Source organism: Poecilia formosa, unplaced genomic scaffold (genome assembly GCF_000485575.1).
Source record: "Poecilia formosa unplaced genomic scaffold, Poecilia_formosa-5.1.2 Scaffold547, whole genome shotgun sequence".
Lineage (NCBI taxonomy): Eukaryota > Metazoa > Chordata > Actinopteri > Cyprinodontiformes > Poeciliidae > Poecilia > Poecilia formosa.
In genome coordinates this window covers 307,050-320,918 of record NW_006800486.1, presented here as the reverse complement: position 1 = coordinate 320,918, position 13,869 = coordinate 307,050, and the positions used below count along the sequence as shown (strand labels likewise).

Below are 13,869 nucleotides of genomic sequence, written 5' to 3'. Positions count from 1 at the left end.
TGTGTGTCTCTGTCTCTGTGTGTGTCTCTGTGTGTGTGTGAGACTCACGCCATGACGATGACGCTGAAGTCCAGCCAGTTCCAGGGGTCCCTCAGGAAGGTGAAGGGCCCCACGCAGAAGCCTCTGGCCAGGATCTTGATGAGCGACTCGAAGGTGTAAATACCTGTGAAGGTGTACCTGGGCGGGCGAGCGAGGGCACACAGAGAGGAGAGAGAGGAGGAGGAATAAATAAGAAACAGACGGATAAATATTGATAAAAGCTTCTGCTGAACATCCTTCACTTATTCATCTTGTTGCAGCCATCAAGTGAAGCGGAGGAAGACATGAGGACAGAGAGTCACGTCAGGCTGAAACTTTAACGGACGGGTCCCTTTAAGGGCCAAAAAGCTCCAACCTGAGGAGCTGCAGCTAGCCTGACAGCGTTAGCGTTAGCCTCAGTTAATCTGCTCAGCCTGATGGGTTCAGACATGTTTCCTCCAGACTCTGACATTTGCAGCCTGACATTTCTGCTGCACATGATTCACCTCTGACCCGCCTCAGCGCCGCCACTTCCTGTTCATTAAACACATCTTCATCACATCGCCACATCCTCTTCGTCCTCATGTCTGCAGACGGGACGGTTCTGGTACTTACTCCAGGTACTTGGCCCAGTTGGCCGGCTCCGACATGGCCATGAAGCAGCAGTTGGTCAGGATGGTGCACATGATGAACAAACTGAACAAAGTGAGCAGGTTAAGGAGGAACAACGTCTCACATTTAACACAGGAAGACAAAGACCGACTCGTTTCTATGGATACCGCAGTGAGTCAGCCCTACATGCACAATCTGGGGGTGTGTGCGCTTATTTCCAGCTGGGATCCCCAACATGAGAAATTCAAAGTTTTCTTTTGGAAATGGGAAGTTTTCTTCTTCTTTGTTGGTTTTTAGTATTTTTACTGATGTTTGTTTTTCTAACAGGAAGCAGGAAGTGAAACCAGCCCAATGCTAGCAGGCCGAGATATTTACAGGGCAGCGGCTACAGTCTGTCCCTGAGCAACGTTACTAATGTATGACAGGACATTTAGAACATTAGGATGTATAGTAATAATATTAATAAAATGAAGATCTATTTTCTTATTTAAAACTAAGATTCCCTCCACAGTCAAACTGAATGGACCACATTTCACTCCCACATTCTGGATTTTCAAAATAAATTCACGTTTCAATTCAGAATCCAGTTGTTTTTATTCATAATATTAAATATTAACTTTACTCAGTTAAAGTCATTCAAACCTCTTTAGTTTTGGCTCATTTGGTTTTTCAGTTTGACCAAATTTTTACATTTTCAAAAGTATTTTTTCCAACATTTAATGTAATTTTATTTACTGTATGAATGAAATCATCTTACCTTTAACTACCTGCTGGTCAGTGCAGACAGGTGAAATCTGTTGTGTTTAACAGCTGATTGATGTTAGCAGAACATGAATCCAGCCTGAAGTTTCCTCAGAAAGTAAAACATGTGAGAAGCTAAAAACAGGCTGCGGCTGCTGGTTAGTCATTGGTCAGAGTTCGGCACAAAGAGAAAAACAATTACTCTGAATTTACAGTCATTTTCTGTAATTTGCAGCTCTTAGTCACGGAGGTAAAACGTCTTCGCCGTTTTGTTAAAATTCGGGGAACTGCAGCTTTTCTCTGAGTTTCAGCTAAACTCTGACATATAAAAGCAGCGCGTCTGATTTTAGCCGTCAGTGTGAGGAGTTTACCTTCCACGTCTCATTAGAGCTAAATAAAGATGAAGAGTCCTCGCTTCCCTCTGATTCCTGCCACTTTCAATACAGCAAATTAATCTGCCATTAGCGCCCCCCTTGCAGGAGAGCCCACTCTAATCATGTCATAATGGGGAGTGGGAAGTTTCCAGAGTGTCAGCAGCAGCAGAACAGGTTAAATATCACCTTCACCTGCCGCGCTGGGTGGAGGAAGCCGGCGCAGCCGTCAATCACAGCTATAAATGAATCATAATTATTGTAATTTGGCAGAGGGAACATGCTGCCGGAGCGAGAGCGGCCCAAACTCAAAACTTGTTGACTGAGCTGCGGCTGGCAGCTGGTGAGATAATACAGTTAGCGCTCGACAAACAAACGTCCCCACGCCGCGCAGCCAGAGGCTAATTATCAGCTAATGGTAGCCCTGATGCTGTGGCCCTCCCAGGCCACCGTACAGCTAATGTCATTACACCTCCCACTTCCTCCACGGGATCCATCTTCCTCCCACTGCCTCATTTCCACTTCTGATTTCCACAGATTCTGCCATCTTTCCCCTCCAGGCGATCCGATCAAGTCGATGTTTCCTTTGTCTTCTGGGTTAAAACCACCAACAACCAAGAAACGGGTCAAACTGAAGCTTCAGTTGATAAAAACAATCTAATTTTATCTGATTGTAGGTGATAAGAGAATCAACTGTAGGTAAGATGCTGAGTACACATAAGCGCTCACCATCACCCCACTTTGACAAAATTAATTTTCCTTATAAGCTCTAAACATTCTGGTGTTTTTATTGCCGTGGTGTATTATGTGTCTTTATATTTTTCTGTCTATGAGGATCATAAGTCTGTTAAATCAGTCAAGCAAATTCACCCTTTGTGGCTTTTCAGGCACTAGCTGCTAGCGTAGCGAGGTGAGCTGCAGGATGTTCTTCCAGGTATTTTTGGGGGAACCAGCCCTTTAGGGAGGAAGAATTTTAACATGCTAAAGTTTAGCCCCGCCCCCTGACAGCAAAGTGGGCGGAGCCAAGAGACAGTGGGAGGCGGGGCCAAGTGTTGACATCAGAATGAGGGAAAACACCCATTAGCTTAGCAACTTCTCAGGCTCTTTAGCAACTTTTCTTCAAAAAGCCACTCATGACAGATTTAGTTTTCTGAGTTATCAGAGACGTTTACAGCAACGTGAAGCAGCAGTCGCTCTGAGCGAGCAACAGGAAACGCTTCCAACTCCTGACTTGCCACCAGGGGGCGTGTCTGAGTGAGAGGGTTTTATCCCCAGACTTTAGGGTTGACCCCAACCAAGCTGCTGGATCCAATAGGACAATTAGACTGCAGTAGCCACCGTTCGCCTGAAGAGGGCAGCAGAGAAGGAAGAGCTTTAATGCTAGTGGCTTTTTTGAAAATAAACTGGCTAAATATAGCAGCCAATTCAATTCTCTCATCCTGCTCATTCCTACACTTGGTCACGCCCACAGTGCCCGTTGGCTCCGCCCACTTGGCTGGAATTTGTCAGGGGGCGGGGCTAAGCTTTCACAGAGTTCCCATACATTTTAAAATTAAAATATCAAATCATTTTCTCTGGGAAAACTACGTTGTTTTAGTTGTTTGGGTGCAGTCTTATTGTTTAGATTTAATCACCTTGTGATGGTTCTGAAAAATGTTAAACTCTAAGCTGAATATTAAAGACCCAACGGGTCAGAAAACCTGCATCATGTTTTCTTGTGTTTTTCCACTTTAACATCCTCATTTAGTATTTTATGGCAGAACTGTCGTTTAGTTCTGGTTGTTTTAGTCTCTGGTTCTGCGGTTTCGGTTGCCTTCCTCAGAACCAGAACCTCCATCCCGATCGTTTCTCACACCTCCGAAGCCGGGCGGTCGGCGCCGAAGTGACGGACCCGTTTGGATGGGTTCTGTCAGATAAAAGCGGTTCTGATGGAGAATTAGTGAGTGTGTCCGCGGATCACGCCGCAGCCTGTCAGGGTGGCGCCGCCGCGGTCGGGCAGCGCTCCAGAACACACTTCATCCTCCACAAACACTTCTAGAGCCCAGACTGAAGGTCCACTTCACTCATTCACACACACACACACACACACACACACACACCTCGCTGCCGACCTCCTCACCCGCCGATCCCCGTGACGACGGCAGCGCGGCGGCCTCCAGCAGCAGCCGCTTCCTGCTGTAAAAATAGCCGGTGAGGATGGAGGCAGTGGAGGTGTGAAGGAACGTCTGACATGTTGGCTGGAGCCAAAGGGGCGGGGCTAAGGGGGCGGGGCCAAAAGGGGCGGGGCCAAAAGGGGCGGGGCCAACACACCACAGTTACCACCAACATGTGGCCTGAAGCATGAAGGTTTAACGGTGAAACGAGCTTCACTCGGCTGTTTTCTTTACATTCAAAGGTCAAAGGTCACACAATTTGATTTTAGAGCCAGAAAATGAATTCTTTAAAGAAACACTTTAGAGCCTTTTTATTGGGTTCTAAAGTGGATCAAACATAATTAAACCACAGAATCGAAGCGTCTACAACAGGAAGTCACCACCATATATAGACGCTGGCGTAACCTTTATGTAAATGCTTTTCTTTTCCTTTTCTTTAGTTAAATCATATTAAAATTTTATGTTTCATTTCAACTAGAATCACCAAAATTATTTCTATTTTCTAAAAGCCTCATTTATTAAAGCACAGTTTCCTAAACTTCACCATGTCAAGAAATTCTGTTTTTATGATTATAATTAGCAGAAAAAATGCATCTGATTTAATTCATCTGTAATTTAAACATTTTCAGATGCATTATGTTCTGGTAAAGACAGGGAGTCGGGTTTTATCCTCAGACCAGCTGCATTTTAACCTGAGTGTTTATTTCTGTGTGTGTGTGTGTGTGTGTGTGTGTGTGTGTGTGTGTGTGTGCGTGCAGATCTGCTCTGATTAAACCCGGTCGATACTTCCTGTTTCTGTTTGTGGTCGGCGGGCGTTTCGTGGCGATACCCGTCCGTCAGTCCGGTCTGGAGTCCGTCCAGGTAAAACTGGTCACAGGAGATTCCTGGCCGTTTTCGGCAGCAGCGCTGCGATTAAAGCGCCTGAGTGACTAATGATGTGTGGGCCTAAAAGCTCTGAGACATTTTTATTCTTCTAAATGGGAGCAGCGCTGCCAGCTTTTGTTTTTATTTTAATGAAGTGTAATTTTTAAAAAATCCTCTACATTTTATTTATCACCCTGGAATTACTTCAACTACATTAACGGCATTTAATACGAGTTATCAGCAGAGGAGGGATTTATTATTTTCACATCATGTCTACTAAGCTCAGTTCAGCAGACAAGACGGCTTAGAAAAGCCAAACAATAATCCAGACTTTACTTTATCTGGGTTAATCTGAGCAAATATAAACAATAATCTGAACTAAATCAACTGACAGAAAACATAAATACAGATATAATTTAATTTAACACCAAAGCGATGAATCTGACAAACATTTATTTTATGACTCCAGCAACATAAAATAACTAATATTCAAACAAAAGGATCCAGTCGTGTCGAATAAACAAACATCAGCAGCTGATTCATAAACAGAGCTGAGCGTTTATCAATTATCCAGAAAAATTTATCGTCATAAGAATTTTGATTTATCGTCACGATAAATTTTGATTAAAAAAAAAATCTCACTAAAATGTTAATTTTACTATTTTTCCATTTTTTTCCATGAGAGAATCAATAAATATCAGTAGATTTGAAAGTATAATTAATTGCATAAAGTCTCTATGTGGAGTTTATTGATTTAAACCACTTTTCAACACCAGCATTTAAGTTTGTGGCAATTACATCAAAAATTTCAACACTTTCATTTTTAATTTCATCTTTTATATTTTTTATTAACAAAAGTCCAGAGAGGAACCTTTGTATCTACATGTTTCTGGTACCCCCGTAAATCTGACGCACAAGCAACATCCGCTAACAACAAACAGGGAAACAGAGCTGCTGCTTTCAGCTCCCTGGGGTTTAATTTCTGCTTCTACATGATCTGATGGAAAAGACTGTGGTTGTGCTAAAAGGAGTTAGCCTAGCAGTGAAGCTATGCTAGCCTAAAATAGCATCTAAATGCTAACATGTAGATTCAGAGGCTCTGAGTCAAACCCTCTGAGCACCCTGTTCCCCTCCTGGCCTGTGGGGGCGCTCACATACGAATTCAAACTGAACCAGAAGTCACTTCAACTGAACCCAGACCGAGGTTCAGAGGTCGATTAGCATTCACACCTCACCAACCAAACCGGACTTTTCTGCATCCTGAAATAAAAACATTCGTCCTGCAGAACAAACTGGTGGTTTTCTTCCAGCTACATCCAGGCAGAGCCGCCCAGCCTGCTGAGCTGTTAATGTTCGGAGGAAAGAAAATAGATTTGTTTGCAGCCATAATTGAGCTTTTAATGGGATAAGTCAGTGTGCTGGTGTTTCAGCAGCAAGTGCTTTTAGAAAAAGTAGCTTAATTATTTTGTTGATTAATGGAGGAAATGCACTTACATCACCATCTATTCGCTGCCATTTAAAGGCAGCGCTAATCGCTGGGCTGGGAGCAGAACAAGTGACTTTATCTGAAATTAAAAGTCAGCAGAGATGTTTGTGGTCAGTGGAGATTAGAGTCGGAACCAGAATCTGTTTCCTGATGTTTGAACAGCGCCTTGTTTCTGCATGTTTGAAAACACAGATGGACTAAAAACCAGGACATTTACTGAGCCGATACCTGGGAGTAAAATCTGTGAAATGTCCCTTTAATCGTCTAAATATGACCGTCCGTTCTCTTTAAACTCCATCAAACACAGATCTGCCTCAACAGATCAGGTCCAACCGGGTTGAGTTCTCACCAACCCAGCCTGACTGACCTTTGACCCCCAGCAGAGTGAAGGATATGAATGGACCAGGATCCGGATGGCGAGCCTGCGGATGGGGTGGAACGGGCTGAACATGTAGAGCGCCGACGTGGCGCTGAAGCGGAAGATGGCCTTCCCTTTGTTCAGCACTATGAAAGTCTGCCAGAGAAACAGAAACGCTTCACTGCAGAAACAGCAAATCCTACTGCTCCACACTGCAAAAAATGATTTAACCGTTTTCTTCTATAGGACCCAACCTGAGCCTTAGAAATCAAACAATCACTTCCTGCTGGTTTTATGAGATAAACATGAATGAATGATGGAAGTCAGGATTATTTGGATGTTTTGTGTTTGGACTCATTCATCAGAACAGGCAGATCTGGAGCCACCAGCTGTTCTGTCATAACTTCAACTAAAAGTGATAAACAATCATTTAATATTTTACACACAGATATAATAAATAGTGCAGGTTTTAGCAGTTTTTCTCTGAATAATTGCTTTGAATTTCAAGAGCAGAATTACGGAAGCCTTTCACTGCCAAAACCGGGAAATAAATTCAGGATCTTGTGAAAAGCTTAGATTTGTGTCTGGTCAGAACCATGTGGACAGGACGCTACCCTCTGGTCCCTGAAGTAGTAGGGGTCGATGTCCTCCAGGGGAACGCCCACCAGGTGAGACGGGATGTCGGCAAAGATCCGGGGCAGCTGCTTCCCCGCCTCCAGGTCGGGCCGGGGCCGGGGCAGCTCCACATCGCCCAGGTCCTTACAGACAAAACAACATTTATGATTATGGCGTTTCGTCTGCCTTCATTTTGTTTGTATTTTCAGTGAGGGAACAGGAACTTTCTGTTTTGGAGTAGAACTGGTAAATGCGACCCGAATCCGATTTACTTTGCTCTTATCTGATTTTTTCAGAGCAACCTAAGCGGCCCAGTTCAGATCTACTCGCCCCAAAAATCTGCATACAAAGTTCCTCTATATGTGGAACTAACTCAGATGTCGCATTTTATCCGACTCTTACGTTACTGATGCGTCATAATAATAAAACAACCAGACAGTAAAACTGGACATGAACAACGGTTCGTCTGGTTCTGATCTGGTGACGATGCTCTGAGAAAATGATAAAATCCATCCACAGATGGCGACGGCGGCCATCTTTACGCTTTCCGACCCCAAACGAGTCACACAGAAGTCGCATTTAATGAAATGTATGAAATACTACACAAAAAAACAAAATTAAAAGAAAAATTAAATCGCATTTCAGCCAAAAACTCTGAATTGAGCGCTAACGTAGCGTCAGTTAGCTTAGCATCACAATTTGACCCAACAAAACAAAAATCCTCCTGGGTTTTAATCTGAGTGAAGTTGGACCTCAACTTTCTTCAAAACAGACTAAATTTTGTGTCAATCAACTCAAATATGTTTGTGCAGCAAACATTTTCATTTGTGTTGCTTTTGATGATGACCTCTGACCTCGGTGGAGGGCAGCTTCACTCAGGAACTAAAAGGTTTCAGTTTTAAACAAAATGTTGCCTCCAGATTTCAGTGGAAAACATTAACAGGTTTAACTACGGAGTTCACTAATGTTTATAAGAATAACTTTATTATTTTTCATTTACAGATAATGATGGATGTTAGCCAACAATAAAGGCTAACCCGGGTTAGCTGACAACCCGTTCAGGAGGAAACTGGTTACTTCCTGTTTCCGTTTCTGGTTAGTGTTCCCAGGCGGGCGCCGGCCCAGGCGGGCGCCAGGCGGGTCCATACGTACCTCCTGGTACTGCTTTTTGCGTCGGGCCTCCTCCTGGGCGATGCGCTGTTCGATGGCCGCCAGGGAGTCCGGCGTGAAGCGCTTAAAGCTCTCTGGTCCCATTGGAAACACGTAGCCAGCCATCTTCTCATCCTGATCCTGCTGCTAACTGGCCCGGTATACCAGCTGCAGACACACAGACCACACGCTTAGACGTCCAGCATTTCTTATCGTTATTCTGCTTCCCTCTTCACCAACCGAAGCATGCCTCAAACAGAAACCAAGAGTATTTTCACATTTTTATGCCTTTGCTCCAGAAACGAGCCTCCTCCTGTAATCGGGTGTCAGACTGTTCAGACACCTGTTGAGAATATTTGGGATCGTTAAATCATGAGATGAGGAGCGTTTGATTCGAGGACCTGCAGAGTGAGGATGATTTGGCGGTTTCTTCTCTGCCAGGTTGATTACGTCCTCTGAGACGGCGACCTGCCGCTCAGGACGACCCACAGCATCGCAGGCTTCGTCATTAGAGCCGCACTCAGAGGCTCCAACAGCCAGCAATCAGCCTGAGAAACTCATCTACCTCCTCCTGACGCTCCTTACTGTACGCTCTGGGTTCCCTTCGTTTCTGAATCATCAGTTGGTCTTTGTTCCAGTTTCAACAGGAGATCCCATAAAAGCAACAACTGTCTGCTGAATGTATGAATGTTACAGTCAATAATCTGCAGCTTGGTCTGTTTTAAGCTGCCGTCGACTGTCAGGGGGCCAGGAATCATACGAACAATTAGATTTAACTTTCTAGCAGTGACTGAAAAGATAAATAAGTACAAACTGTGTAGTAATTAGATACTAAAATACCTGTTAGAGGAATAAATGAAGCCTGAATATAACATGTTAACACTAAAGGAATGTTGATGCTACTTTCTGGGTTACATATTTTCACAAATATGTAAACATCAAAACGCCAAAGATTAGCAAACAGATCTTCAAAAGGCATTTTAGGTAAAGCAGTGTAACAAACAGTCATTATTTATTATACCAGATAAAGGCTAATGTCATTACAAGCTTCTAACAACATTCTCCAGCAGCTGCTCACTTGTTTTAAACATATTAGCTGTTATCATGTAGCAACTAAACTAGCTTCAAACCTGCGACCGCTGTTATAGCTGCTATCATTTGGCTACTATAATACCTGCTAACATGTGGAAAATATATTACCTGCTCACCTGCAACAACAGCATTAGCTGCCAACCTGCCACCACTACAGCAGCTGCTAACTGATAGCAAACATATTAGCTGCTAATGTAGCAACTATAATAGCTGCTAATTTATAGAATCTAACAGTTGGATGCTCTTATAGATGCTAACCTTTGATATACTATAAGCATATCAAACTGACTGACCTGATAAATGAGTGATTTCTACATTAGCTACAGCAGCTGAAAGATCCTCAAACCCTCGTTTGGCTTCCTGTTTATCTGCTGAATATTCAGAAAGTAATAATCTGTTAACTTTTACTGGTTCATTTAGAAATCCCAGTGGACAGTAGTGGTTTACCGCAGCCAAGCAGAAGAAAGCGAAGCATGCTAGCAGCTAATGCTGTTAGCTTCAAAAGCCTAGACTGAGAGTGTGTGAGTGTTTAACAGGTGTGTGTCCAGGCCATCTGCTGCGGAGCCTAATCCAATGATTGGACAGGCCTCGTTTTTCAAGCCTTCATGCATTTCTTCTTCACAGCTCTCAAATCTGATTTCTGCAGTGTGTGTTTGTGTCCACATGAAAGGAAAAGTTGGCTCTGGTTCCTGTTCTTATCAAATGCTGTCATCCACTCAGTCACACACACACACACACACACACACGCACACACACACACACACACACGTCAAGTACAGTAGCTCCTGATGAGCTCCTCAGCCCTGCTTTCCATTCTGCTGCCACACTTTGTCACGTACTAAAAGCTCAGGACTCATCAGGGAAACAATAAACCTGCTGAAATTATCTACAAGCAGCAACATGACAGCAACGATAAGGCAGTCTGACTGGAAGATACACTGAATATTATATCACCACCTTCCTAAACTAATGGCCAAAAAATGAATTATGTTTATAAATATTCAACCAAGTCCAGTTGAAAGCCAGAAAACCAGAGATTAGCTTGTTTTATGCTCAGTTACCATGGCAACCACCATCAGCTCCAATAACTCTTATTTAACTTTGATTTATCTCTTTGCATTTCATATATCTATACACTGACGAGGCGCGTTCACTAATAGAGTGAAAACATGTGGCGGGCTTCCTAGGAACCAAACCGGCTGTTCCTTCAGCTAGCCTTACGCGTCGGCCATCTTGGATTTTCAGCTCATTGGGTTTGGGTTCAAATTCAGGGGCAGAAACATTCAGAGATCACATTTTAATGTTTATTAAGTCACTGTGATGCATATTCCCCAGCTCACACTTTCCCAAGATGCATTGCAGGTAGAAAGGAAGATTTTAGTAATCTGAACAACGGCAGACGAACCAGGAGTTTTAAATGTTAAATAGACTATCTTTAGCATTCTGCTAGTTACACACTCAGACACACCAAGAAATGTTCAACTCTCCATGTCAGAAACAATAAGCTCCATTTTACTTTTTCTGCTGTTAACATGAACATTAATGTCTCCAGTTATAAACATCAGAGCTTAAATAAGGTAAATCCTGCTGTTGTGTGTAAACTGTTAAAAACTGAAGGGAAACTAAAAACCAAACCAAACTAAAGTCAGTTTGAGGAAACCAGAGATCCAAATGTTTGTTTTTACACTCAAGAATAAAAAATAAAGTAGAAACAGCCTTTATTTTCCCACAAAGGGAGAATCAGGTAAAAAGATTCACTGAAGACGTTCTTAGTGTTGGATGCAGCTTGTTTACTGCTGCTTCCAGGCCCTGCTCCCGTGTGTGTGTGTGTGTGTGTGTGTGTGTGTGTGTGTGTGTGTGCGCTCTTCCTCTCATGCAGCCTCCATCGGGTTCTTTAGCGAACCTCCTCCTCTCTCTGTTTCCTCTCATCACATCGTGTGACTTTAACCTCTGGAACAAACTGATCCTTTTTACCGACAGCAGGTTAAATTTCATTTAGTCCAAATTCTGCAACAAAAACATCCAAGAGGCTAAAAACCCTTCAGGAATGTTTTAGATTTATGAAAATTGAGGGTTTAAGTTCCAGATCCACTTCTGTGATGATTCCTCTGGTTCACATTCAGAAATCATGAAACCAAAAACCGACCGCCAGAAGAGCATCAAACCCGCAGTGAGACACGGTGGTGGCAGCAGCATGTTGTGGGGTCACGTTCCCCAGATGGAGCCGATATGAATAAAACGGTTTGACTGTAGAACTTCATCTCAGCAGCAGAACCGATCAGAACCTTTAAATGGACCCATAAAAACAAGAACCATCAATCCGGGAAAAGCTAGACTTTCAAAATAAAACTAAATCCAAAACTAATGGGTCGGATGCAACAATGATCGCTGAGAAACTCAACTGTGATAAAGACGAAACAACACGATTCAAAAGCAAGAGATCATAAAGAAAATCAGAAGTACAAGCTTTTATTTTGGTAGTCCACTTCCACTTATTGATACATAACTAATTATCTAAACAAGCTAATTAATTAGCTTGTTAGAAAACAAGCTAACTATTTAGCTAGTTAGCTAAAGATTTAATTGGTAAATTGAATAATATGACTGAAAAATGAACTGCCTTTGTTTCTCCTAGGAGGGCTAAATAAATAAAATGTTTATTTTTTACAGTGTAGCTTGCAGACGGGCTCCCACGGATCTGCACAGCCTCTAAAGGGAAGTTCTGCTGGTCCGGTGGACCGGTCCGTAATGGTTCTGCTTCACATCGTTTCATCTCAACCCGTTCCTCCTCCAGAACCAGGAACTTCCTGGAAGCTCTGTGCTGCAGTTTGGAGGCAGCACAGTTAGGGGGCGCTGCTGCTTCCCTGGCTTATTCAAAACTTCCCACTGGCTGGTGCTTCAGTCTGACCAATCAGATCATCAGAAACTGAAACGATCTGAATAAATGTTGACTCAACAAGACAAACCGATCAGTTTTAGACTGAACTGATGGTACCCTGATAGGACCCAGCAGGACATGTATGGACTACGCGGTGCGTTCGAGGTCCCGTGTTTCAGTGGGAAAGCGCAGCACCTTCAATCCAATTAGTCTGAGAGGAGAAGGTGCGTTCGGTCACGGCACTGCCGACCCGCCGGACATGAATCAGTGGATCCAGGCAGGACGCCAAGCCCGGCTGGCAGAGGACGGAGGGGACCGGGGCGTCGCCATGGCGATGCAGAACGAGATTCCCCCACATCTGCTGAGGTAATGTTCTGCAGAACCGCTGCAGCGTCACCGCTCCCTCCCCAGCAGCACTGTCTCTCATCCCATTTTACTTACTGCTAAGTTTGTTTCTGAGTAAAAAGTTGGAGATTAGTGGCACAAGGTAAAAAAGAAAAACATTGTTTAATTCCTAAAATTTTCTAACATAAATTTGTTAAGTTTGTTTGAAAAACACCAAAAGTCTCTATCTAAGCTGCATCAAGGGGCCACACAGCTACTCCAAGGGCCACATATGGCCCCTGAACCCCGCTTTGGACTCCGAGTGTTTCTCATTCAGCTGCAGATCTAAATGATCTGAAGAATCCCAAAGAAAACAGAACCGATAAAGATCTACACAACGAACAAGGAAATCCAACAATCTGGTCCCAAAGTTTCAAAATGGCGGACGGATGGCGGCGCGTCAGGACTGTCGATGGATCTGCTGCAGGATTCCATCTCAGAGAATCACGTCTCATTAGATAAACCCTTCATTTCTGTGGATTTTCCTTCTGTAAACAAACTGAGCCAATGAGGAGCTGAAGATGATTTATGGATGAAACGTCTCAACACTGATTGGTCAGTTAGACGACCACATCCTGATTTCACTGAATAAAACCAGGTTTTTGGTTTACTGTCTCTCTCTCTCTCTCTCTGGTTTCCTGTCTCTATCTCTCTGGTTTCCTGTCTCTCTCTCTCTCTGGTTTCCTGTCTCTATCTCTCTGGTTTCCTGTCTCTCTCTCTCGCTCTGGTTTCCTCTCTCTCTCTCTCTGGTTTCTTGTCTCTCTCTCTCTGGTTTCCTGTCTCTCTCTCACTCTCTGTGGTTTCGTGTCTCCCTCTCTCTCTCTGGTTTCCTGTCTCTCTCTCACTCTCTCTCTGGTTTCCTGTCTCTCTCTCTGGTTTCCTGTCTCTCTCACTCTGGTTTCCTGTCTCTCTCACTCTGGTTTCTTGTCTCTCTCTCTGTGGTTTCCTGTCTCTATCTCTGGTTTCCTGTCTCTCTCACTCTGGTTTCCTGTCTCTCTCACTCTGGTTTCTTGTCTCTATCTCTCTGGTTTCCTGTCTCTCTCTCTCTCTCTGGTTTCCTGTCTCCCTCTCTCTCTCTGGTTTCCTGTCTCCCTCTCTCTCTCTGGTTTCCTGTCTCCCTCTCTCTCTCTGGTTTCCTGTCTCCCTCT

The 13,869-nt window shown here is 43.7% G+C and overlaps 1 protein-coding gene across 1 annotated transcript in view; it reads right to left on the bottom strand.

The window, feature by feature from the left end:
* The window catches only part of LOC103129447 (sodium channel protein type 3 subunit alpha-like), a 51,443-nt gene that overhangs the window by 16,829 nt on the left and 20,745 nt on the right, over positions 1 to 13,869 (bottom strand). The window contains exons 2-6 of the mRNA XM_016665070.1: positions 8,371 to 8,535; positions 7,218 to 7,361; positions 6,641 to 6,759; positions 634 to 723; positions 49 to 177 (exon numbers count right to left, since the gene is read on the bottom strand). Coding sequence (XP_016520556.1) covers positions 49 to 177; positions 634 to 723; positions 6,641 to 6,759; positions 7,218 to 7,361; positions 8,371 to 8,493 — 605 coding nt within the window. The 5' untranslated portion in view covers positions 8,494 to 8,535. The remainder of the gene's footprint in view (positions 1 to 48; positions 178 to 633; positions 724 to 6,640; positions 6,760 to 7,217; positions 7,362 to 8,370; positions 8,536 to 13,869) is intronic.